Below are 27,509 nucleotides of genomic sequence, written 5' to 3' on the forward strand. Positions count from 1 at the left end.
AAAAAGAAGGAAATTTCATCATTTTTTTATTATGACAATTGTTTGCCTTCGAAACTCTCATCGCTCGCGTTCATTTTACATGCCTCCACAGTACACTGGAGACAGGCGTATTGTCTAGACGCATTGTCTGGTTCGCTTGATACAATGTAATCACATGTATGCTGGCGCTTGCAAATATGCCGTGCGCCCGTGTATGCTCGCGGTAGAATGCTGCACGTGCGTACGTGTGCCCTCGCTCCGCGAATTGCTCGCTCTCTTTTGAATGAGATTAGCACGTAAGAAACAATTATTTTTATCACATAGACACTTTTAAATTTTAGTGGCCCGATCGGGCCACCAAATTTTAACTTTTGGAAATTTTGGTGGCCCGACATCAAGTTTCCACCGGGCCACCGCTAGTGTCGAGCCTTGATATATATATGTATTATATTTGAAGATATACAGGTTTCTGTGGACACAGAATCACGTTGAGAACTGAATCTTGACGTGAGATTGTTGTTTTTTGTAGGTGTTCAGCATGTTTCTCGACATGCTGATGGACTTTGTGTCAGTCTACAGGAATGAGTTGCACGATTGGTTGTATGTGTTGTTAACACGCCTCCTCAGCAAGATGGGCGCCGACATGCTTGGCTCTGTGCACTCTAAGTGCCAGCGAGCACTCGACCTCGTGAGGTGAGAATACGTGGTTGTGTGGGGACCCGTCATCCGTCACTCAACCTTGACACATCAGGATGCTCGAATGCATATATATATTATGTACATATGCATGTTCGTGCATTCGTGCATGCGTGTAATACGTTTTCAGTTTCTTAAGTTAGTTGAGTAACATCACAAGCAATAAGGGAATTCGACCATCAGTGTCACGTAAATTCTGAAGTTTTAAGCAACATATCCTGGTGTTTAATGATGATTTAATGTAATTCTTTCATCGCAGAAGTTCTTCTACCCACCATATGAACTTTGTGCATGGGTATTGACATCACTCTTCTCTTATTGCAGGGAATCGTTTCCATACGACCAGCAATTAATAGTTACAATGAAGTTCATCATAGATCAAACTCAGACTCCAAATCTCAAGGTACGTGATCGTTTTTACTAATATAACGCACTGCATCTCTGAGTGAGCATTTCCGTGTTATGATATTTAATATTTCACATTTTGATTAGTTATTATAAAGCTACTTGCGACGTCGGTGATGTATTCATACATAATCCCTCTCTAGTTAGCCAGTGTGTACATCGTGTTGACATATATGTAACCATGTAATATTTGGTAAAATTTCAAAATCAAATCAAAAATCATCCGAGCTCATTCGTTAGCTCCGACAAGCCTCCTGGTTACTCTCTATGGTGTCACACATTTTTAGTAGAAGTAGCAATCTTAGTGATTATCGGGTCAATTTCAAAACCTCGATGAGGTGAATTTAAACACGTCTATGAACCCTAGTAGTGTGCGGCTCTGTCATTATTTCAATTAAATTGATAATCAAATAATATTGTTACGTACCCTGAGGGCGGTTTACAAAAAAATGTTTAAATAGCAGTACGAAAAAAATGTCAACTCAATAAATTTTATATAAAACTGTATAAATAATTGTCAACTGAATAAATTTTATATGAAACTGTATAAATACTTGTCAACTAGATAAATTTTATATGAAACTATAAAAAATCGTCAACTGGATAAATTTTATATGAAACTGTATTTAATTCACAAACCAAATACAATCACCGTGTAGATTCTGAAGCTCGCCTGGCCGTCACAGTGGGGTGGTTGTTGTAAGGCGTGTATTCTTCTGCAGGTGAAGGTCGCACTGCTCACGTACATGCTGCGTCTTATCGACCTCATGGAGGCGGAAGAGTTCACCAACAGCAGCGACACCCGCCTCGCTGTCTCGCGCATCATCACGTGGACCAACGAACCGAAATCAAGCGAAATCAGAAAGGTACGAACTAGTGTCAGCTTAACCAACGTGATGCAACTGATCGGAATCCATCGCGCAATCGAAGAAGTGCTATAGCGTATACCTACGCGCCGCAATCGCTAGTTTTGCTTTAGGTCTCGGATGCTTTTTTCGTTTTCGGATTGTCACGAGAACAGGTGCTAAGAGATCGAGCTCTGGGCGGACACATGGTACGATGAAACTTGCATTTTGATGGCGGCGCTCATACCACGTTCTCTTGTTTGCAGTTGTCTCAGATGCTACTGATCGCTTTGTTCAACCTGAACACGGCAGAGTTCAGCATGCTACTGTCTGCTCTTCCCAAGACCTTTCAGGTACGTTATTGACATGTTATTACAGCTGGACAGATGATTATCACATATCTTTGGTAGTAGTAGCAGGTGGTAGCAATTTCATTTGCCACAGACATAATGCCCCAGCAGGGTCAAATCATTGATCTATTTATGCTATTTATCCATTCGGTCGGCATTCATTCAATCAGTCGAATGATGTTGATTGACTTTAAGATTACAATAAATTATTTTGACCTGACTGAGATAACCAACCCATCCTGGATATTATTGATAGTTTCATCAAACTAACCCAATTTGTACGTGGCGCACACAGGATATCAACTAAGTCACGCGACGTCACCACGCATTGTTCTAGAACGCCCCATGCAGATTGACTATATGTACTGCTCGTTAATCACGCTAGTCATGAGATAGATCATTGGTGTACAACTCCGCGACGGCTCGACGACGATAGTCTGTCGCGACATGCCACTGCATCCGACGAAGCATCGCGCCGTGCACGCGCTCCCCCGCCTCGCCATCCTCACGCGGTTCACCCTAACCCCGTGTTTCCTCGTCGTTGCGCCCCCCGCAGGACAGCGCCACAAAGATCCTCAACAGCCACCTGACGTACGTGAGGAACGGCAGCAGCAGCAACGGCGACGCCGACAGGAAGTCTCCGATCAAGTCGCCGTCGGCGGCGTTCCCCGGCAGCGGCGGCGCGGCGAGCAGACGCACGCCGGCGACGACGCCGACGTCGACGACCGCGCCCCGGCATCACTTCGACGCGGAGAACATGAACCCGGAGGAGATCTACAAGTCACTGCGGCAGACGACCCGAGAAATACAGAACTACAGGTGAGGGTGCAGTTCAGTTCTCGCTGACCCGAGAAATACAGAACTACAGGTGAGAGTGCAGTTCAGTTCTCGCTGACCCGAGAAATACAGAACTACAGGTGAGGGTGCAGCCCGGTTCTTGTTGACGGAAGATCCAGAGAGAGGCATTCGACGCTCTCTCGCTGGCCGGGCGTCGATGTATCGAGGTGGCTGCTGCACCGTGTTTACTCCAAGCTGCAGTTGTCGCGACAGTGGGTGTCTGGTGGCCATCGACGTTAATATCATCGTCGTCAAATGCCAGTGTTTTATGTCAGTTGGATGGTAGTGATAAGTTTGATTGTAAGTTTGGTGTACACGCGTTTGTTAGCACGCGAGTTGATAGTCGCGTTGTTGATGTGCTGCAGTTTCGAGGCGGCACTGGGCAAGGAGGAGGTGAAGCACCGGAAGGAGAGAGACACGACGTCGCAGGACAGCGGTATACAGAGCTCTCTCCCCGATGTGAGAGGCGATTCTCCAGATGCCTCTAAGGTACGTGGACGACTGCGTTTCTACTGCACCACGGCATTTTTAGGTGGTTTAGAGCAATTTGTGAGATAAGTTCTGTCATCATGTTAGCTGGAGGAACAGCCATACTAATAAAAGAGTAGTGCAAATGTAGAAATTGTAAGATGATCATAATAAATGATAAGGAGTGATGCTGGATATTTATTAAATAATTAATTAATTAATCATATTAAAGGAACTCGGATGTTAATACCAAGCTAATATTAAAAAATCCATACTGTAAAAGTTACGGTAATGAAGAAACATAACAAAGCATATAAATTTGTTAGGTAACCTAAGAAAGTCACCACATCACAAACACACTTCCTAATAATAGATTAATTTCCATTTCTCTTGGAAATTGTACATCTGAATCAGGTTCCTTCTATATTATTAGAAATATTGTGAATTAAAAACATTGCCAAATGGAAATTTCATAATACAACAATGCTCTCATTAAAACTTAATCTATGATTAAAACATTCATAAGTACTCGTCACTAAATGATAGTACATTTGCTCTAATACTCGTTGTTGCATTTCAGCTTAGTGACACAAAAATTTTTGGGGGGTTGTATTTTAGTGGCACTAAAATTAAATCCGAGGTCAAAACTCGTTCCAAAGTCTGTCCACGTGATTTCACTCAAACACCATTAAAAATAATTACCATCAAATAGGTTCGACCAATGGTTTAACATCCGGAAAATTCATCAATACCTGATTTTTCATATATCTGAGCCTACTCTGCAAGCACCACTCTGCGTGTATGCGAATTAACAAGTGCCCCCTTGTCTGGTTGCACGAAACGTGGCGACACTGGCGCATACGTTATATGGTGCTCTGTGGGGCAGGCCCATGCTATGTAGAAAATATCCTAATAAGTAATATAACTAGTGTAGTTACGTACGCCAGCTTTGCATCTATTTCTGTAACGCATGAATATTTTAGGGCAACGTCGAATTGCATGCTGCTATGATACTCGGCATAAAAATTTACTCATCCCCATCAACGTAGCAAGCAGTAGGCATGAATGGACGGCAGAATGTCACAAATGTCAAGCAGTCGATTGTTCTTTATGCCTCTAAGCTTATAATACCAGGTGTGCAGCTCGGAAGTGGAGCAACTCAACTATTGGCAACTGGTTTTATAGTGAGCTGAATCGTAGCTTGTGTTGCGCGCACGTCTGCAAGTGAACTGTTTTGTGTGTGAACTGTCTGTTGAACTGTGTTCAACCGTATGAATCCGGTTGCACTCGGGTTAACAGTCACGCAGGGACGAATTACCTGCTCTGGAATATTAATAACTAATGTCGTCATGAGTTCAGTTCCCGGGTTAAATGTCACGTGAAGTTGACAGTTGTTAGTGTCTGGCTGTAGCTGCCGAGGTGATCTGATTGATCGACTGATCTGTAGTTGCTCTCAGTTACGAGTATAATATATGTAACTCATGACAACTAGCGATTTTATTTGTTGATCACACTTTTTGATCACGCGTTTATGTCTTGCAAAAGCTGGCTACATGTTGCTGCTGGTCGTAGCCAACAGAATACCGGTCAATCTTGTGTTGGCTGATTTCGGTAACAATCCCAACATATATAAGCAGGGAATCATCAATTCTTTACCGTGGCGCTGATAGGAGCTAGATATAGGTTATAGGAACTAAAGCTTTTCGCTTTACCTGCATAACGGGCATGCCGCTTTCCCAAGTTTACGCTAATGTTACTATTTATAATCTGCGGCAGTATAGATCACTTATTAGCGACCCTGCCAGTCTGTAACAGCTTATTCAAATAAAAGCTTGATGATGTTCAGAGGAGTATGGCTTGATGAGGACAGAATACATGCGTAGGTTTCCATGTAGCATACCAAGTGTAGCGTAATTACATTCAGCTGAAAAGAAGCTGTGCGAAAGGTTGATCGCTTGCACGTGACCGTGGTAAATTATGGTGCAGTGTCGACGAATAAAAATTCGTGTGTTGTTATCAATCTATTGAGTCATACTCCCCTGATATGCCCCCCCCTCCCCCGCTTGGAAGCCGTGAGAACTAAGCCGGTCCTAGCGATCCACTGATGGCGATTCCTAGTGTTACTTGTCACCCCGTCGTCTCACCACGTCAGCACCACTGATCTCTTTATACTAATGTCTTAGTGTACAGCGATCAGTGGTCAGTACGCTGGCACTCTCACCCTGCATCTCCCCGCAGCGCGTAACATAGGTGTACATGCTTGACCAGCAGTACATTCGGCTGGAGAACGACTGCCGTCGGCATAGCTCGTAGTTGTCGCTGTTGGGTGAAGCTGCATGGAAAAGCCGGTCCATGTGTGCGTACATGTCATCGTCTGCTACGATGCCCCCAAATTCGATTTTGCGAGCAACAGCACGGTTAATTTAATGCGCACGCACGGCGGTAGCATTTCCATGAAGCTTCGCCGAGCATACGAACTCGTAGCAACAGCATCTTCGGAAGATAGGCGGTCTCTTGTCGGATGTGCTGCTTGTCGCGCTAATTCACGAGCTCCTCCCCGTTAGCAGCATCCGATCGGGACGCGTATCTCGCCAGCGCCCCCTGGTAGAAGCATTGCGATTGTCGCGCATGCTCTCGCCGGCTCCCTCTAGTGACAGCGACCCCGACGTGCCGAAACACAACGCGTGCGTTCTGTTTCTCTAGTGCTCGCCCCTGTGTCTGCGCATTCAGCACAGTCCGGCTGCGCACGACTCGGCCGCGCGCAGTCGCATCCCCATGCCCCGGAGTCGGCAGGGGTCCGCCACCACCGATCACAGTCCCATCCACCGGCATGCTCCTCACAGCCCCAGCATGGCACAGCCAAGCCCCACTGCTCTGCATAGTCCTAACAGTTCGACCTTCCCGCATCTCGTGAGTATTATCGCGGCCGCGGCGACCTCAGTGTTGGTGATGGTTTGCGAGCTAACGGGATTGGTGGTTTTCCTGCTGCGGCTACTAACATTATAGGAATGGGTCGTTAGTGTTTGCCACGTGATGCTTTGGCATCGTGCTGCGATGTCTGTAGCTGAACACTATTGCTGTTGCTTATCACTGAAGTAGCTATAGTTTTAACAGCTCGATTCATAGACACAGATGGTTCACGGACAGCACAAAAGACGAATATTTGAAATTTAAATTCGAAATGTTGAACTGGTCATATAACTATCATACAAGCCTTGCATTTAATATGAGGTAGAGGTTTGTCTATGAATCGTCTTTTAAATGTCCGAGAATTGTCAGTGGCACTTCAAACTTCTATGAAGCTTGAATCTATGAATTGTAACGCTAGTCATAGAGTAGCATTCTGAGCTAGTCAACCTAGCTGTTAACCTATCAACCTAGTCCTGTTCATTTCATTTTTCCCTCCTGTCTCAAACTTTCATTACACTCGTTTCAATAGGCGGGCGTATGGTTTTACCTTGGGATGCATTTTCACAGTGATGTTGATGCTAGTGTTGCATGCTTGCATGAATGTTATACTGCATGTAAACATTTCCACGAGAGTTGAGCCTTCAATATTGCTTGATACGAGAAAGCTGAATCTATTGTATGGTAGTGATGATAAGCTCGAACGTGGTGGTGACTATGTAGCAATGCTACAGAGGTAACACTAACACTTTTGACTTTGCAGAAGAATGGCTATGATCGGGCTGCCCTTGCAGAAGCAGTGTTTGACGTTGAGAACGAAATCTTCAATGAAGGTAAGGCGATCATTGCATATAAGACTGACTTGATGTATGAACAAATTCAATACTTTGACTGTGGCATGGTGTGGAAGCAGCTAAATTGTCTCCTCTACAGTATTAGGTTTGAGAGATCGGCAGCTAATAAGACATCGCACTCTGCTTGGTCTATATTTATAAAGATAGTTTTATCACAACCAATCTATATGGAGCATTTATCTTTCAGATACATGGATCATGCTAGATTTAGAACAATAAAATCATTCGCAGTAATAGTTTTTAAAGTCCATGGTATTAGCTTTTAGTATCCATATTTACACACCTTCCAAATATTTCTAATAAAGTCCGAGTGAAAGTCGTTTAGAAATGAATCTCGAGTACGGAAACAAACCAAGTAATCTTTTAACATCATGACTGTTCGTCGCGTGTCGACTCCCCCGCCGTTGCAGAGTTCCCCGACGACCAGAACGATGTGATAGCAGAGATCCTCACGGAGCTGTCGAATCACAACGAGCGCTTCTCGGAACGCGAGGATGCTCTCAAGCAGCTGATGCGGCTCGTGCGCGACGGCTCGCGCCCGCTGTGGGAGGAACACTTCAAGACCGTGCTGCTGATGCTGCTGGAAACGCTCGGAGATACCAGCGTGAGTAGTGAAGCCATCGCTGCTCCATTCTCACTTGTGTTGAGGGGGGGGGGTGCCTGCATGTGTGTAAGAGAAAGTCTGTGTGTGTTTGTGTGTGTGTGTGTGTGTGTGTGTGTGTGTGTGTGTGTGTGCGTGCGTGCGTGCGTCATGTCTCACCTCCTCACGTCTCACCTCCTCACGTCTCATCGTCTCGCGTGTGTCTTGCCGCAGGCGTCGATCCGCACGCTGTCGCTGCGCGTGCTGCGTGAGATCATGCACGGCTACCCGCAGCGCTTCGACGAGTACGCGGAGCTGACGATGCTGCGCATCCTCGAGGCGCACCGCGACGGCGAGAAGGAGGTGGCGCGCGCGGCCGAGGACGCGGCGGCGACGCTCGCGACCGTGCTGCCGCGCGATACGTGCGTGCGCGTGCTGCGGCCGATCGTCGAGACGAGTGATTTCCCCGTCAGCTACGCCGCCATCAAGATGCTGCAGAAGGTCGTCGAGGCGATGAGCGAGGACGAGGTGCGCGCCGTGCTGCCGGACGTCGTGCCGGGACTTGTCAAGGTCAGTACGGGAGGGGTCAAGGTGAGGTCGCGAGCCACGCACGGCAGGTGGTATATATTTATCTATCTGCCCTCGCGGAATAACTACACCAACACTCGCCCACCCTCGCAGTGTTGGATATAGGAGCAGGTTTGGTCTACCCCCCCCCCCCCTCCCCTCACCGGCTAAGACTGGTAGCCTCTGGGGAGGACTGGTTTATTTTCGTGGATCTTACTATCGGTTGCATGGGAGAAATAAAAAATTTGGGACTGGCTGGGTTTGGATAATTATTTCCATCACTGCGGCCCCCTTCTTTTCCCACATATGCATATCGTTTCTATGTGGGCCAGACTTGCCAAATTTATGTGCAAACTTGACCACTAAATTGTCAACCCTGCAGTTACTGCCGCCAATCGGTGATGTACCTGTAGTAGGACCCCTCAAATAAAGCAGTCTGGTCTGCAATGAGTGGCGATTTTTCACTGATCGATTGAGCGGAGCGGAGCGTGTAACCGTTGTCGTGGCAACATTGCAGGGCTACGACGCGACGGAGAGCGCCGCGCGCAAGGCGAGCTGCTTCTGCCTTGTCGCCATACACCTGGCGGTCGGCGACGACCTTCTGACGTACCTGTCCGACCTTAACGGCAGCAAGGTGTGTATCGCGCAGACGCTAGCCGTCATCAGTGAGGACGGGGAGGAGGGAGTCGATGCTGCCGTCGCGTGCGGCCCGGGGGGAGGGGGCGGGAAGCGAGAGCCACAAGGTGAGGCGCCCGAGGGGAGGCATGGGGGAGAATCCCCGGATGGCTGTTTATTTTCTGGCCTTGTGGAGAAGCTTGAGGAAAAGGTCCTGAAAGATGGTACCTTACTGAAGCTGGAGAAAGTACTTGGGGAGGAGGCCCTTGGAGGCTGTACCTTGGCAGTGATAGAGAGCAAGCTGAGTGAGGACACCCTGAATGATGATGCTACACATGAGTTAGAGGGAAAGCCTGGGGAGGACACCCTGAATGATAATGCTCCATGTGAGCTAGAGGGAAAGCCTGGGGAGGACACCCTGAATGATGATAATGCTACATGTGAGTTTAGAGGGAAAGCCGTGCGAGGACGCCCCTGAATGATAATGCTCTATATGAGCTAGAGGAGCCTGGGGAGGATGCCCTGATGATAATGCTCCATATGAGCTAGAGGAGAAGCCTGTGGAGGACACCTGATGATAATGCTCCATGTGAGTTAGGAGGAAAGCCTGGGGAGGGCACCCTGAATGATAATGCTCTATATGAGCTAGAGGGAAAGCCTGGGGAGGACACCCTGAATGATAATGCTCTATATGAGCTAGAGGGAAAGCCTGGAGGACTTCTCTGAATGATATCGTCCATGTGAGTTAGAGGGAAAGCCTGGGGAGGACACCCTGAATGATAATGCTCCATGTGAGTTAGAGGGAAAGCTGGGAGGACGCCCCTGAATGATAATGCTCCATGTGAGCTAGAGGGAAAGCCTGGGGAGGACACCCTGAATGATAATGCTCCATGTGAGTTAGAGGGAAAGCCTGGGGAGGACACCCTGAATGATAATGCTCCATGTGAGTTAGAGGGAAAGCCTGGGAGGACCCCCTGAATGATAATGCCTTCATGTGAGTTAGAGGGAATGCCTGTGGAGGACACCCTGAATGATAATACTCCATGTGAGTTAGGGGGAAAGCCTGGGAGGACGCCCTGAATGATAATGCTCCATATGAGCTAGAGGAGACAGACGCTGTGGAGGACACCCCTGAATGATAATACTCCATGTGAGTTGAGAGGAATGCTGGGAGGACACCCTGACATGATAATGCTGCTATATGAGCTAGAGGGAGCCTGGGGAGGAACGCCCTGAATGTAATGCTCATATGAGCTGCAGAGGGAAAGCCTGGGGAGGAGCCCCTGAATGATAATGCTCTAATGAGTTAGAGGAAAGCCTGGGGAGGACGCCTGCGATGATAATGCTTCATGTGAGTTAGAGGGAAAGCCTGGGGAGGACACCCTGAATGATAATGCTCTATATGAGCTAGAGGGAAAGCCTGGGGAGGACACCCTGAATGATAATATAACTACATGTGAGTTAGAGGAAAGCCTGGGAGGACACCCTGAATGATAATGCTTCATATGAGCTAGAGGAAAGCCTGGGGAGGCCACCCTGAATGATAATGCTAGCCATGTGAGTTAGAGGGAAAGCCTGGGGAGGACACCCTGAATGATAATTGCTGCTATATATGACTAGAGGGAAAGCCTGGGGGACACCCTGAATGATAATGCGTTCATGTGAGTTAGAGGGAAGCCTGGGGAGGATGCCCCTGAATGATAATGCTCTATATGAGTTAGAGGGAAAGCCTGGGGAGGACGCCCTGAATGATAATGCTTCTGTGAGTTAGAGGAAAGCCTGGGGAGGGACACCCTGAATGATAATGCTCCATGTGAGTTAGAGGGAAAGCCTGGGGAGGACACCCTGAATGATGATAATACACGTGATTCACGTATCCTAGTGGAAGGAATCTCAGAAGGGTAGCACCTCACCAGTTAAAGGAGAAGTCTGTGAACGAGCCCCTGAGGACAGATCTATATAAGGCAAAGCATTGGGCGGCTGAGAAGTCCCTGCAAGACAGTGGCCACCTGGGATAAGCTGAGCTGGGATAGATTGAGTTGCTGACATAGATAGATCCCTATCTATACCAAGGAATATGAGTAGTTGTCTTTCCTTCAAGCTTGGATGTAGAGGAAAGTGGTGACATTGTGCTTACATTTCATATATTCTAGATTATATTGTCTCGTATAGAATCGTTATTATAGTGTCAGTCAAGACTTACTGCCCGTTTCATTGTATAGCTTCTGCCAAAATATCGTATGTAGTAAGTATTGTGAACCAAGAAAAATATATAAAGTATCATAATAATATAAATATAATAAAACCTTTAATTACGCCACATTATTAGAATATATGTTAGCGTGAACAGGCTATCTATTTTTTGCTCTAGTGCTGTACGCATGAAGAGCATTTTTGGCAAAATTATTTCACTTTGAAATGTAGACAGTGGCTGCACTGCATGTGCACGTGCACATTATCTCACAGAACTGATGTTTATTTACTTGAGGCAAAAGTATGATCGTTTAGTCTGTATGTGTATATGATGCATGCAATGTATTCATTTGAAAACAAAACAAAGAGTATCTGGATGTAAATGGTTATAAAGTTTTTCGGAATGGATAGATATTTATGAAAAATAGATACCATGTCATCTCGATTAATTCTAAAAGAGAGAGAAAACATGTTGTTTTGAACAATATCTCTATGAATTTCGATGAGAAGCATTACATATAATCAATAAAGAGTATTAATGAAATTAAGAGATGCAAATTGCATTATGGAAAAACTCATTATAGGCCAATAGAAACTATCAATAGAAAATTATGAGAAGTCAGTGCAAAGTCTTAAGCGGGACAATGATTAGAGTTTGGCAATTAGTGTCAATAATTGATGATCAGTGGCATAAACGAAAGAACATTAGCAGTCAACACAAATTGATAGTGATTAAAGTTCACTTGAAAGTATTAGGAAAAATTCATTTGAGATCAGTAAAAACTTCAAATTTAAAACAATCGAAGCTCAATGAAAGACAGTGCGTAAGAAAGACGAGGTTCCTGTAAACGTAACTGTACATGCTACTAGGAAAATGGTTGGCTCTTTGTTTTGTGTTTCGCGCAAATGAATATCAATTGTGTTTGCTTTCAGATGAAGCTGTTGAATTTGTACATAAAGCGAGCACAGCAGACCACACAGCAGACGACGCCCACACCTCCTCGATAAACTCATAACGGCCCTACGCATATCAGTAATGGGAGCTTCTCAGTTGGCTATGCCCGCTGTCATGGGTACCGCGACGCACCCTGCAGCTTTCTGCCTCGAAAAGGAATTGGACACTGCACGGAAATTTTAATGGAAAAGACAAGCAATGCACCTTTCACACGGATTAGGCTTTTGGCTCGTACGTGGCACGTTTTAAAAACACTGGCCACAACTGTCACTATTTTATTTCGAATTCCAACAGACATTTTGTGCTGATGTGACAGAAGTATTTAACAATATCTGAGAATTATCCTTCCCAGTACTGCGGTAACCTCCCCCTGTCCCCTATCCAGGGTTGCTTTCAGAGATCGGCTTATACATGGTACTTGCTGCGAATGTAATCTGTGGATGCATGCCTGCGTCAGGTCGTTGCATTTATCTGCGCTGTTAATTGACTACTATACTAGGCTGAACTCTGCCTCTGTATTCATGCATCGTCATGGCTACATCGCTCTACGAGGCAAGCTGTTGCTACCGCGGCATGTTTCTTATTGTTTACGACTTGAACAAACGTGCGTATTCGTACTTGTATACGACATTGTAAATTGTGGTTAGGAAGGGCACCTTACTTGGGTTGTCTCACTACCTGCGTACATCTGCGCATGCATGCTCGCACGCAATTACAGTACACGGGATATACGCACGCGACTAAGCGCACGTATGCACGCACGCATGCACGCATGCATGTACTCCACAAACGTGTGCGCGCTCACGCATTGCTCTCGGCGTAGAAGCTTGTAGATGCATGCTACCCTAACTAATTTTTCCATTAATGCTAAAGTGTGTAAAATGCAAATGCTAATTGTGGAATGAAAAGGTTATTCATCGATAATGGTGTGAGCACAGTTCATATTCGTATATATACCCATCGTACGTACCCATACTTGGCTATAATGCTATACAATGACTATTATCCATACTACATGTCCGAGCCTTTGATACTTGCTGTACCTGAGGTTTGACAGAAGGAGTCTTGCCTTGACCCTGAAATTGTGTAGTGGAACTTAGTAACGCCTTTTCCTATCTCCGTTTTAGTGTTTACAATGTCGCTTTTTGCCAAACATCGCAGACAGTGCAATAGCGTAGCTGTGGTCACAGCGCGGGAGCGGGCGGTCATACCTGTATGATTGTATAGGTGGCTACAATTAATCTGTCGCTGTCACTAAAGTATCCGGCTGTGACGTTAGCTGGCCGGGTATCCTCGATTGGGCGTTTAAATATATCCGCGGGTGGTGCGTGCGTTGCTATTATTTATACTGCTGCTGCTGCTGGTGATAGACGGTGAGTGGGATTCCGTGTTACTGTCATCTATGGCGTCATCTATCGCTATTACTGGCGTCTAGAGCGCTCGCTCTGCGACGCGTGTAATAGAGCCGGCAGCGGGAGCTAGGTTTACGGTAAACGCCTCTCGTTTCCGCACGAACACGAACACAGATATGTATGCGTGGCATCATCCAGGTTGCTTAATCGTTAGTCTATATGGGTGCAGTGCTTGCCAACTGACCGCAATGGCGCCACTAGTATGCTTACCAGTGGCACTAACCCGCACAAGCACTACGCTACCCAGTGCGGTATACGGTGCATTTAGCGTGAGTTGAGCATGCGCGTCGAGCCCGACAGCTCGGCGTATGAGAGCGTGAACTGTGACGTCACCGCGCGGCAGAGTTTGACCCGCGTCTTAAGGCCGCCGCACACCAGCCGATTTTTCACGCGATTTGATCGGCCCGATAGAAATCAGCCGATATCGGGTAGGTGTGCGCGTTCATTTGTAGACGATTTTATTTTTATCGGGTGATCGTTCCAAATCAAACATGTTTGATTTTGAACCGATGAGCCGATGAGCCGATTTTACAAACGATGAAGCGATGTAGGTGTGCGGCGGCCTTTACCGGAATGCAGCCTCTGAACGTCTTCTCTTTCCCCTGTCTGTTCGGCTCTTTCCCGGCATCCTGACTGGATTGTGGGTCCAGACGCCACTGCGTCAGTGTGCGGCACCGTCGCCGACTGCAGATCAGAGATGGAGCCGACAGGTTCTGATTAATGTTTCGGGAGAGTCGGCATGCATGGATGGTTAATATGAGTGTTGCGCAAGCAAATGTGTTCTTTGGTTGTGTGCGGGGGAGAGGGCATTCGCGTTGTGAGCCAGGTTGACTAGTTGTGGAATTTTAGAGTATATGTGTATAAGCAGACGCCAATAACGTCGCGTTCGAACGCTAACGCTGGTTTGTAGTTGTCATTGGACTCGACTGGTTGTTCGGGTGATACATTGCCGTATTGATGCGTTATTCTTCCTGCGATAGCAATGCCGAGATATACATGCATGCGTCTTTAGCAGTTATTCATTGCATCCGTGTCGTCTTCGTATGCCATATAGCGAGAGAAGGAGAAAGAAAATCGGCACCTCTGGCGTACCGACGTGTTTGGGATGTCGTAGCCAGGTGTTGGCGCTTGGCGCGTAGAACGATAGATCGCAGTGTGTCGGTGGTTCATGGCGGCAACGAGATTACGCGGCGCTGTCACGTGACCTTCACTTTCACCTTTATTGGTGTTTCATCGAGATGTCAGAACATAGTATCGTTTTACCAGATCGCAGGGCTGAGAAGCTGGTTGTGGCTGCCATCGTCATCGTCATCGTCATCGTCATCGTCATCGTCATCGTCATCGTTGTCGTTGTCGTGTGCATGTTGTACGTGTCACGGCTACTTTTATTAACGTGTACAGAATTTTTTGCGTTTCACATTTTTAAGCTTTTTGTAAATAAAATTAGGAAATTTTTGATGAGTTCTCGTGTTCGTTGTTGGAGATGCAATGGCGTACATGCGCTTCTATGAAAGTTCGTGGTTTTTCAAGGAGAGGAAGAGTGCTCCTCGAAACGTGTGCTATATTCCGAGCGTGGTAGTCACTCAAAGAACGCGAAAGGTGCAAATGCTGGATTGACGTTGAGGGCTCGGCCTCTTTGACTTATTCGAATGTGAAGCATTGTTTATCGTTTTAAAGCGACCCAGCTTGGAACTTTCTTTACTACTATAGTGTATAATTCGCTGTATCACATGTCTGTATATGAACGTAGTATCGTAGACCAGCTAAAACTCTGTACGCTGCTGTAGTAAGCAGCAGCCTGGCGTCCGTCGCTCGGGCTTCATCACTCTTTCTCGCTACGCGCGCTGAGCCAGCATGGAGCGTTGAGCGTGTGTTGACAGTAAGAGGGTCTGCCATAGGTCTGTAGTCTGCGATAGGCGATATAACGCGGGTGATGTAGGCGCACGTGAGCATCGCGTCCATTTCGTTCGTCCGGGATGCATTCGCGCGCGCGAAAAAGGTGGTTTATCGCGGCTCGAGTTTTTAACGCGTACGTCTCTCGTGCGTCACGCGTGTTCCATGTGTGTTTCGCGCATGTGCTTCATATGTCGCCGGCAAATCATGGCGTCGTCTCTGTTGTGGTTATTAATCTCGAGAAACTGACGCTAGCGCCGGTGATAACGCGGCTCATATTTAACCGTCGTTTTCCGAAAATACATATACACCCGATAAATACACACTGTTCTTCGATTCTTAGTAGGTGAATGAACCTACTTGGGAAATATTGCACCGTGCTATTATGATTAAGGTGGTGGTCCGAAGGAGGGAAGAAATAGAGGGGGAGAGGAGAAGGGGTAGGTATAGGTAGATACATCATGTCAGTCAGTCACTTGTGAATTGTGTATACATGCTCGGTACTGTTTGCTTAATACTTGTATTAAACTATTGTCATGCCAATTTTAATTTTTGCATGTGTATGCTAAATTGCTGTACTTTACTCTCGGATATGTTTGTGTAACTATGTTATTAAACTGCTATTTAAAAACGGAATTGGTGTTTTTAACTCTCTTTACTCTCCTAAATGGTCGTACGTTTGTTATCCTAATGCGGGTTACGAGGCCGCCGTAACGTAATGTAACGTAATGTAACGTAACGTTATGTTCAAATCCATAATTAACGCTGAATTCATGGAACTCGAGGTGGCATGAGGATAAAATTTCCTTTCAGCACACCATTTTGGAAATCCTGCTCTATTGTAAACATGTAAATTTTTGAAAATCTCGTTGTTTTGGCAGGTTACGCACAAAGATCTGACGCTGAAATCCCTGCTAATTATAATGTAAGCGAGTAAAGAGCAACCTTTACCAGTGAAGCATTACTAATACGCTGTACATGGTTGTGCGCCTATTTCGGCAAAAAGGTTCACACTAGTATAGCGTGGAAATACAGGAATTGGGAAGAAAATGAGCAAGAAAAGATGGAGAATGGAATACCGTCGCTAGTCGCACAGACTTTATAATGATTCTTACAAATACACGCAATCGTAATCTCATATCATCAGGAGTCTATCAATCAATATTGATAGACTCCTGATATCATTAGCAGACTATTTATTATGAGAAAAATGTCATTAGCAGTCTGTAGATAAAATACATTCGTAGCATTCAATGTTGTGACGACTTAAAACTGCTTAGATGTTCTTACCCGAAATTTGAATAATAGCAATCACATAATACTGATGTAAACAACAAGCAAAACGAGCTAATAACTTCACAACACGTCAACAATTATCCATATATAACCATATATAACTATATATCCATATATAACCACCAATAGAAGGTAAATGCATTAGGCATACAGAACTATTCTCCTATATACACTATACACTATAAACTTAATGACGAGACTGTTATGGCGTCGTACATCACGCTCGCACTTACACTAAACCATTTATCAATTGTCAATAACATTTAACATGCAGTTGTCACAACATAAACTGTTAGCTTCGTTAACTCGTAGCGTTACGACGTTGCTGACAGCCAGTTCTGTCTCTACACAAGTAGCCATAACATGCTGCCTAACACGTACACCACAATTGCTACGCGTTGATCTACCATGATCACGACATACTTATTCGACTTATATATAGATCACTTAACACATGGTTCTCCAGAAGTCCTTTGTTAACAGTCAACAACTCCATGTTTAACCCTCCTCTTGAGGGTCAAAAGGTTATCAGACACTTACTCTTCGCACGTCAGCGGAAAGTAGATTTCATGGTCCTTTCAATAAAGTGATAAAAACGGTAGGTCAGTGCTGAAACAAAAAAGTTTTGCACTCGGTTCGTTAGACCATGTCCTCAGAAAATGTCTGATATCTGACCTTTCCCCCACTGCCCTTTGACCTGTGACCTCCAATTTCGCACTGGTGATGGGTTTCCTCCCCATCACACTATACACCGAATATTAAGAGCGTAGGTAGACGTTGAGATTTGTGCCGCAATTCCGTATTTCCTCCTATACCGTAAGTTAAGGGGGAAATATTCCCCCTCCATTGACACATCTCGACCTTTGACCCTTCATCCCCAAATTCGACATCCCGAGTCCTTTTCGCGACCCCCCCCCCCGACGTCCCGAATATCAAGACCGTACGTGGAGCGGTTAAGATTTGTGCCAAACTGTTGACGCACAGACGGACGCACGAACGGACGGACAATCATGCGGTTCTACAAGCTGCATCTGACTTCGTCAGCTGAGCTAAAAAGTAGCCGATTAAAATTACTACCATCGTTGGATGTGACGTGTACAGCAAACAGGTAGAAAATCTCGCTGTGATGTAACAGTCCTGTGTGGATCGCGCCACGCGAAGGTATAAAATCTTTTCTTGACCATTTACAGGAAGAGAATGATGACCTCCAATATAAGCACGCACGCACACATACGCACATTAATTATAAAAAATACACGCAGTTTCCCATATATTTTGGGAAAGTGGCGATATGTATGAGAGGCTTGCAATTGGATGCTTGAAAATCTATACAGTAAATTGTTACTTTCTAACTCTAGTGTGACCATACAAGGTTATATATAAACAAGCCAAAGCTACCAGATTTCTTAATGGTTGAATCTCTATATACTATGACCCTTCTCCATTGCCATGTAAGGTAATTTATGATGTGTGGTCCGGGATCCTTGGATTGTGCGTCTATGGGACAGGATGATGACCATGGATGTTTTGGAGCTAGGTGTACGCAGAACTATCCAGAATGAAGGTTAATAACGCTGAAGGGGTCGTTGTCGTATATATGTAGTACCCGAGGTGTCGGCGAGTATGTCGCCTACGCCTACTCCCTAACCCTAACACCCTAACCCTAACCATATCAGATAGTTACCTCGGGTACATATTATACGCCATCGACAACGACATCGACAACGACAACGACCCTTCGTGCGTTAAATAACACAACCTAATATTACGACAAAGAAGAAAACACGTTCTGCACTCGGGATATAGCAAGGTTTTGTGATCACAGATTACACTAGTGCTCGATGTAACTGGCTTAATAATAACGTTTCAAAGCTTACAAAAATAGAATTTCCAACTGTTAACAAGCTACATACTAATCAGGTTTCTTTTCGTGCTTGTCGTAAATGGTGCAGTTTTATAGAAAATCTTAAAAAACTTATGTATGTATAGGTTCATTCCAGCAGTGATATATTTTTGATGAAATTGATAATTACCTGGCTTGGTTAGTGAGCTTGCCTGAAAGATCCAATGCTCATATTTGTCCTAACACGTGGATCTGCTAACTTGTTGCAAGCAGGAGACAGTAGGCCTACAGCTTTTGCTTCATTCTTTTGCACACTAATTGTAACATTAAGGATACTCTCAAGGTTTTAGGAAAATTTTACCGATTTTTCATTTTCAACTTTATTCGATTGCTAACACAATTTGCCACCTGTGTACATGCTCATTTCTCCATATAAGGGTACATGTGAACTGTCAGAGCGTTTTGCTTGCCCGCGTACATGTGTAGTGAGCCGCGGCTGACGTCAGAAAAACGCTGATTTCTCCGTTCCAATTTCTGACTTAGTAGTCGATGTATAAATGGATATTTCTCTGTGATTACAACTCGGAATAATTTAATTTTACACTCGTTTTAATGGTAACATATTGCTGTAAAAAAGTGCGTCAGGGATTGTTATTAAGTGCCGTATTTTATGAGTTATCTCTCTTTATTCGCAAAAATTTTAAATTCAAACGTGCGACTTGAATTTTAGGCCGTTTTTTTAATTTTTCTCGGTAAATATGAAACTTAAAGAAAAATCCTGATGCACTATTTTGGTACATATTGTGCTTAACATGTGGCGAAAATTTTGTATCCTCACTCTTTCTGGTAATTGAGAAATATCCCAAATACCATTCTTACATTAAAAATTAAAAATTTTTGTGGTAACATAATTAGGTGCTGGAAATTTCATTAATTTTTTTACCTTGAGCATAGAGATATATCTCCTCTATAAATAAAACAAGTGATTGATTCGATTCATTCGTCAATAAACGTTTAATCTTCATTAGAGCAATACCTGTGCAAAAGATTGAGAGTATCCTTAAACAAACTATGCGCAGATAAGTGAACGAATTTTTAGGTGGGTGTTCTTGAGCTCATTCTTGATACCATCTTTGTATTGTACCATTCATTATTGTATCCCGAACTTTCGATAATGGCATTTGTGCCCGATGGTATACACACCAAATATAGTAACACTCCTTGCATGGGCAGCTACTCCACAATAATTTGCTCTGGCAGCCATTGACCGAAATAGACTACTGAGCCAATAACCATATAAGGCAGCATATAGCAAATAGACCGAGACCATTTTTGTTAATCAATACAAAATATGTTTTACTTACTCTATACGCATCTATATCTATAAAACGATGCTCAGTGACAACATTTCTACACTATTATAAGAAAATGGATAAAACTGCACTAACATTATATTGCCGTATAATTAGTGCAAAGTTACTAACCATTTCCACATTTTATTGTAGACGTGTTTGTCTAAAAATATTAGCGTACCTGGCACAGGGTAAAAATAACCTAAAAATCACATTAATTTAGCACAAACTGGTTATTTACACATAAGCAACCCTCGGCTCCCAGGCATAAATATGGAAAACGTATTATAACATAGTATAAAGCTTTAACAACAGTAAATAGAAATAAAATATTCTACACACTACACTATCGCAATGTGGTGAAACAGCATATCAGTAACACTGAAACAGATTTTTCATACACTATCGCACTATCATACATTTTAGTTCCCTATTATCTACTCCTGATACATACTCATCTAACATGGTTCATTTTCAGATTGCATCCACAAATATCGAATAAACCTAAAAAAACTGCTCTACCTAAAATTCAACTGTTAAACAACCGTCATCGCCACCTTGACATGTCTCAGTTCATTTGAACTATCTATATATGCGCCTATAACTGACAGTACGTGTGGATAGGAGATTATTTGCCACTGATTAACTGTACGTTACACCAGCTCAAATAGCGCATTACATACAGAAACATGAATAGGTACAATCACTGCGATATAACAAATAAAATAACATATCCATTTTAAAATCATTAACCAGAATCCTAAAATGCAATTTTTAACAAGCTATTTCTGCATTGCTTTGTTGTCCCATAAATACTTCTATGGTCAACTTTTGGTTAAAACTTTCTACCCAGTCAGCGTAAGTCCACAGTAAGGCCCGTAGGGTCTATGTCTCCCTGACCTCTGTTTGACCTGGCTCGTTTAGCTATTTCTGACTAACCCTAACCCTAACCATATCAGATAGTTACCAGGGTTAGTCAGAAATAGCTAAACGAGCCAGGTCAAACAGAGGTCAGGGAGACATAGACCTTATCTGCCACAGTAAGTAACTACCGCATGCATATAAAGTACTGTGCTAACCATCATAAAATGCACCCTAGTCAACAGCATGGATGCTATGTTATATGGTACAGAGACTACTATAGTCATGAAATGTTTGCAAACAGCACGCCACAATATACACACACAACGCACTCACTACGATCCAACACTGAAAACGCGTAAGAACGTGATACTGAACGCTGACATAACAAACATTGTTGTACATAAATACTTATAATAACACAACACACACTATACAACAATGCAACACCTTGCAACAGTATGCAGCAGCCATCATTACAATGCAACATATCCAACGTGTAAGAATGCAGCATGACACACTTCTTATAATACAAGGCATGCTCACATGCAACAAACACAATGCATGAACATCTATAACATTGCAGAAATCACCCATGTGTAATTGTACAGTGTAATTATGCACGTTTGTAACTATAGATTTTCCCGTGTGATAATTGAGCATGAGTGTATAAAATTATGATCTATTTACAATGGCAACATTTCATGGACCCAGATGCAGTTTAGTTTTGCACAAAAATGGCTAACAATTAAGCTGCTTATACTAAGAGACATATTTAAACCTATTTCAGGCTTACACATCTGTTAGATTTCTTTATCAAATATAATGGTTCATAACTAACAAACCTCACCAAAATATCTCAACCCTTCTTTAAGCCGTATTAAACCATCGCCCTGCTTCATCCAGACAGAGTAACGGCATTCACATGTAATTTCCATTATACACGGATGTTAAAAACTCTATATTACATTGTGGAGCATCTTACCACCGACACATAAGAACGATGTTATTAATAATAAGAATACTGGACCTAGACTCCTATAAGGCCTTGTCGAGCAAAGAAATACAACAAAACTCTAAGTCTTCAGTACTGATGTTAGAAATCCCTACGTCTGCCACTATTCGACTAATTTATTCATATGCCTACTGTCTGAAGTCCAGGGTCTTCTGAAGAATGCTAGATGTGAGACTGCGTAGGTGGCCTGGCTTGCAGTGCTCTTCCAGCCAGTTAAAAACACAGCCTGATAGTTCAGCAAAGTTACTTACTGACACAGAATTGTTGAATGATTGATACAGAACGTCCATGATCCTCTGAAACTGATAAGAACAGTGTCACACACCCACAGAGTTCCTCTCCAATGATATCCACATCATCGTGTCAACCTATATACTATAAACACCACCACCATCATCACGATTACCATGCTTATCACTAACAACCTCATTCTCATCACCATTGTTTTTATGATGATCATCATCACCATCATCATCATCGTCATCGTCCTCATCATCATCTTCATCATCATCATCATCATCATCATCATCATCATCATCATCATCATCATCACAACCAATTTGACTGTAAATTGTTAGTCAGTACAATAGCCTTAAGTAATTACTACTTCCATGTAAACGGGTGTATAGTGGAAAGGTAATTACTGCAGCTTGAAAACACTTTCACTATATAGCAAGAAGTAGCCTAACTACCACAAGTTTAAACTAGTCAATTATTACTAGCATAGCACAAGGAGTGAATAAAAACAAAACAATTGTTTTTACTCAATCCTAATAGCACTAATCCAACTTTCTCCATTTCCCTAAAAGTTAATTGAGTGAACCAATATGCCTTAGTGTCAATCCATGCATATTGTTTTAACAGAAAACTTACCACTTGAAATTTGGCTTCGTCTGAGACCGCATTTTCAGTTTGTACCTCGACATTCTGGTGAGCCTTCACTATCCGCTCATAGTTCCTGCCAAATGCATTTGCCATGCTATAGACTGGTAATGAAGTAGTAAATATCATCACAAGAAGTGCAAGGAAAAATACCTATACGTAGCTTGCAGAGTATGTTAGCATCTGGCAATCATACCAGCATTTGGAGACAGAAAGTGCAACAAGTTTGGTGATAACAAATTTCAGGATACATACATCTAAATATGTCTTTGAATATATGTTGTCAAAGTATTACATTGTACAATGGACTCACAACAAAAATTAACATCAAAACATATTATTTAATGCAAACTATGTTATTGCCATGTAAATTGTAATTCAAACATTTCTCCAGTTGGAAAGCTTAATAATTGCTTACGCCTTCATAATTTCCAAGGTGATAACTTCCTTTCTCAGCTCTTCTACCTGCTCTACATATCTTTTTTTATCCTTCATCAAAAACTGAATGTAGTCTATGGCTGGAATGCAATTATTACCAAATTATCACGACTCTAATCTAGCAACCCGTATGGTTACCATTTCAAAGTGTACATTTCCATATACATTCATAACTATTTACATAGTATAATCCAGTTGTATTGTATCATAAAGGTGAATATGCAGTCAACCCTACCAATATCTTGCCAGTTTGTTACAGTCACTATGAGTTCAATTAAGTGCATGCACTCTATGCAGTACAATAGCTTCAATATATTATATCTGAGAATACACATTCGGCTACTAACTTCCATAATCATAGCATACAGTGATGGATAAAATGACGACATAGGCAATGGTATCGCAAACAGATTCAACATGTGAAAAGCAGAAGCATGATGTAGGATACACGTACATAACTGTGATAAAATAACAATAGAAAAGTAACTCAAACATCTGTATCACACCAACGTTTGATTGACCACCATGGTAATGTTTGCGAGCAATAATTATTCAACACAATCAAGTGATCTATGTACTCACACTTCTGCAGCACTGTAGCATTGCTGAGTTTTGGAGTGCCGCCAAGGTTGTCCGTACTGGCACAGGTTGGTACAATTTCCTGCAGTTCTCTGTAGCCAGTCCTGATGGCATCTCGCCGCTTCTGCTCTGCATGCTGGTGCGCCTCTCTACGTCGCTCTTTTGCCGAAAACACCGGTTTCACATCACCGTGGTCGCTATCATCATCATCTGCGGTGAAGATTAACAAGTGTCTCCTAAGTGTTCATTATATTATGCAACGAATTTGCAGAAATACAAATTCTCTGGAACAGGAATCCCAGTGGAAATTTTACTCTCACACATATATGCACGCATGCACGATGCACTCACACACGCGCACACACACATGCACACACTCACTCACACACATGCACACACACACACACGCACGCACGCACGCGCGACTGCGCGCACGCGCGCGCACGCACGCACGCACACACACACACACATATGTATGTAGTTACGTTATGTATGTATATCAGTATAACATGCCGGTAGTATCGAGCCACGTACCTCTACACTGTGTGCAATAAGACATACTCATTCCATTAATGCCTGAGCTAACTTCATCTCCACGAAAAATAACTGTTCGAAAGGTCTATATTAAAACAGTTGCTTTACATTCAAAGCTCACTAAACCACTTACCACTGCATCTCAATTAGCATATATATACAACAGCAAACCCATTTCTTTTCGATGGCGAATGGTTGAAGTCAATAAAAATCTTAATCGTGTATTTAGTTTTAATTGACCAAAATCATTCTAATCTGCACAAACACACGTGTTACCTGATGCAGGTGCAGATGATCCCGAAGCATGCTGGGACAGTGAACTGCTACTGTTGACACTGCTGTTTCGAGAGAACACAAATGGCTCAGAGAATGGAGGGGGTGGGCTGGTTGTCATCACCACTTGCCCTGGATCGCGCTCCAACTGCCGAGGGTCATAACCAGCTGTAAAATGACAATGCACACAGTTCAATACATGGCAAATACAATCATATTTATCTCACGTAAAAGATTTAGTAAAGCACTGGACACTGATATAATTGACAGCATTTTTCAGTTTAAACATAATTTTGCACAAATTATGTTATAAGTTTTCAATGCCAAACAAGTTCAGTAAAAGTATAAGTAAACAGAATATCTACTAAAATCGTGTTATTGGCACTAAAACATATCAAGATAATTTCATGTTTATCATCTTTGGGCACGGAATTATTTTTCATGTGTATATCGTGTCTCATGGTTTTAATAGAATTTCAGATTCCACCTAAACCTTATCTCCCTAATATAAAATATAAAATTAAAGCAGCATTCATACCTTTCTAATATTCAATAATATTCTAGCCTACTAGATACCAGTGGACAACTGTCTTCTATCTTATAGCAGTACACAGTACACAATAGCATTTCAAATGAAAGACAAATAAATGAACACAAGATACAATTTTACTTATCCACATGAGACCTGTGCAATAGGTTTAAGTTATATACTGGATATAAAAGGGATGCAATGTCGAGCTACAGTGATTGTGTGATACACGTTTTAAGTTTCAAAAAATCATTCAGAATCAAATCCATGAACATTATATTAGAATATTATATTTGTAATGTTTTATGTATTCATAGAGGATTAGGGAAAATTAATTAACTGTTAACTCCGACATGCCTTCAAAGGTGAAGCTAATATACAACATTCCATAAATCCTCTTGCCTCCCTTAATTGCCTAAACGGCATCTTTATTTCCAGCTCTGCTTACTTTTGTCAACCCCAACACAGCTAGCTTGGTGTATATATACTGTATACGTACGTCTACAAACTGATAGTTTAACTGTGTATTGGAGCCTTGAACCCCGCTTACGATGGACGGACGGACGGACGGACGGACGGACACGCAGATAGATATGTAGGTGAGGTATGCAGGGTTCTGCCCACGGTGGGCGGCGGTGGGTGGGTGTGCCCGGCACTATCTCCGCCCGGCACTAATTTTTGATATATAAAAAAAAAGTCTGATATATGGGGTTTTTATTGCTCAGAATGCAGGAAATTGAGTTTCAGACTATCCAAAATCAAAAATTCCCCCGGACCCCCCTAGATTGGCTTCGCGCCTAGTCGCAACTGGATGCGCCCGGCACTAAAAAATCCTGGGCAGAACCCTGGGTATGTGTTCGTGTGTGCGTGCGTGCTGACGTGTAAGTATGTTCATGGTATCGCAGTATAATAGTAACTTCAAACATTGCATTTTACAACATATTTCAATTATGTGTACGTTTTTTTAAACAGAAATAAAACGTGGCCGTACACAAATAATACTTTTCGCCACCTTCTGCCATTATCCATTGGCATTGGCACTTCGACGTTATTTAGATGATCTAAATTTCTTACTGAAACACAACAAAACCAATAATCAAGAACAACGCCTATAGTATAGGAGTAGGATAGAATATGCATCATCGTGGGATGTGCCTTCCGTAAACACATGATCATTAGTCATTACTGACATTAGACCCTACCAATTATATTGACACATCATTTATATCTAAGTGATACATCTTTAAAACTACAACTACGAGTAAAATGATTCTATTAAAATAAATAGTGTGCCAGAAACCAATGCGCTGACAACATAGGAAAACAAAAATCTAAATTATACGAAATCAACTAAACTCACAAATCAGCTGTTCATTACATACATGACGTTAAAATTCTCGCATCTCGCGAGATATCGCGAATGTTGAGATTAAACATGGTAGCTGTGTGAGCATTGTGAGATTTCTTGTTTTCTGAACTTTATACCAAAGGTGATGGTTAACCAGGCCAGCACACGGCACTTTTACAACACAGGATAGTCAAAGCTTCTTAATATTTTTCACAGGGAATTACATTTCGTGAACTACTAGTGTCAATGTGTTTTATATGCACCGTATTTGGTGTGAACTAGTTGACAGGATACGGGGGACAATCCCCCTTTCTAGTCGCCAGATTGGAATACGGCCTAGATGAACTAAACACAAGAATGGCAGACTTGCTAGATTTAATCGAAAGGGAAATCCCCGAAGGGAAAAAACAATTGCAAGAAAGTACAGACAACCTACTAAATGTGGCAGCTTACTGTGAAGACAACTATTTGCGGGTAAGATAGTTTGGCTCATAGTCATAGCCTAGCCTGGGTCTATCCCCAGGTTACTGCCGGAACGTACCCTGGGTACGGTCCGGTATACCAGAAGTAGAACGTACCCTGGTCACTATTTGATATGGTTAGGGTTAGGGAGTAGGCGTAGGCGACTCCCTAGACTCGTTAGTGAAGTAGGCTAGGACTAGGTACGGTCCGGCATATAATATAGTACCAGGGTACGTTCCGGTATACCGGACCGTACCCAGGGTACGTTCCGGCAGTACCCCGTGGGACATAGACCCTCTCAGCGATAGTTTGAGTTCCTACAGCCACTTGAAGTTGAACCGTTACCTTGGTACCCGGTACTTCTTGTAAAGTAATACTATTACTATCAGTATTACTATTAGTATTACTAAGTAATAGTATTAGTAATACTAGTTAGTTCGGCCAAAGTGTTAGTTTAATTAACTGAGCTCACTCAGTCGACTGTGAATTTACTCTGTCAACATTCCTCTCACCTTGAATTACAGTACGTGTAACCCATTAA

At 43.2% G+C, this 27,509-nt stretch overlaps 3 protein-coding genes across 11 annotated transcripts in view; 2 read left to right on the plus strand and 1 right to left on the minus strand.

The window, feature by feature from the left end:
- Positions 1 to 12,876, plus strand: part of LOC106805821 (CLIP-associating protein 1-like) — a 159,564-nt gene extending 146,688 nt beyond the window's left edge. For 5 of the 6 annotated variants that reach the window (XM_014807563.1, XM_014807561.1, XM_014807562.1 and 2 more), the window contains 12 exons: positions 509 to 672; positions 1,000 to 1,078; positions 1,803 to 1,946; positions 2,192 to 2,278; positions 2,832 to 3,094; positions 3,478 to 3,601; positions 6,284 to 6,490; positions 7,251 to 7,320; positions 7,752 to 7,945; positions 8,156 to 8,491; positions 9,006 to 9,122; positions 12,230 to 12,876. In XM_014807563.1, coding sequence (XP_014663049.1) covers positions 509 to 672; positions 1,000 to 1,078; positions 1,803 to 1,946; positions 2,192 to 2,278; positions 2,832 to 3,094; positions 3,478 to 3,601; positions 6,284 to 6,490; positions 7,251 to 7,320; positions 7,752 to 7,945; positions 8,156 to 8,491; positions 9,006 to 9,122; positions 12,230 to 12,304 — 1,860 coding nt within the window. In that variant the 3' untranslated portion in view covers positions 12,305 to 12,876. The remainder of the gene's footprint in view (positions 1 to 508; positions 673 to 999; positions 1,079 to 1,802; positions 1,947 to 2,191; positions 2,279 to 2,831; positions 3,095 to 3,477; positions 3,602 to 6,283; positions 6,491 to 7,250; positions 7,321 to 7,751; positions 7,946 to 8,155; positions 8,492 to 9,005; positions 9,123 to 12,229) is intronic. The other variant, XM_014807565.1, reaches the window with a different exon arrangement.
- An 8,131-nt stretch (positions 12,877 to 21,007) lies between these two features.
- Positions 21,008 to 26,548, minus strand: LOC106805829 (max-like protein X). Of its 3 annotated transcripts, XM_014807585.1 has the most exons (7): positions 26,519 to 26,548; positions 26,150 to 26,231; positions 24,633 to 24,797; positions 23,826 to 24,032; positions 23,224 to 23,323; positions 22,797 to 22,881; positions 21,008 to 22,225 (listed from the first exon to the last, which is right to left on the minus strand). In XM_014807585.1, the coding sequence occupies exons 2-7, from the start codon at positions 26,178 to 26,180 to the stop codon at positions 22,052 to 22,054; spliced, it is 762 nt and encodes a 253-aa protein (XP_014663071.1). In that variant the 5' UTR covers positions 26,181 to 26,231; positions 26,519 to 26,548; the 3' UTR covers positions 21,008 to 22,051. The 3 variants fall into 3 exon arrangements, with proteins under 3 accessions (XP_014663071.1, XP_014663072.1, XP_014663073.1); XM_014807586.1 differs by lacking the exon at positions 26,519 to 26,548 and having other exon boundaries at positions 26,171 to 26,231; XM_014807587.1 differs by lacking the exon at positions 26,519 to 26,548 and having other exon boundaries at positions 26,161 to 26,231.
- A 40-nt stretch (positions 26,549 to 26,588) lies between these two features.
- LOC106805824 (abl interactor 1-like) overlaps positions 26,589 to 27,509 on the plus strand; it is a 16,741-nt gene continuing 15,820 nt past the window's right edge. For both annotated transcript variants that reach the window (XM_014807577.1, XM_014807578.1), the window contains exon 1: positions 26,589 to 26,980. In XM_014807577.1, coding sequence (XP_014663063.1) covers positions 26,864 to 26,980 — 117 coding nt within the window. In that variant the 5' untranslated portion in view covers positions 26,589 to 26,863. The remainder of the gene's footprint in view (positions 26,981 to 27,509) is intronic.

This window comes from Priapulus caudatus, unplaced genomic scaffold (genome assembly GCF_000485595.1).
Source record: "Priapulus caudatus unplaced genomic scaffold, Priapulus_caudatus-5.0.1 Scaffold128, whole genome shotgun sequence".
In the NCBI taxonomy this organism is placed as follows: Eukaryota; Metazoa; Priapulida; class Priapulimorpha; order Priapulimorphida; family Priapulidae; genus Priapulus; species Priapulus caudatus.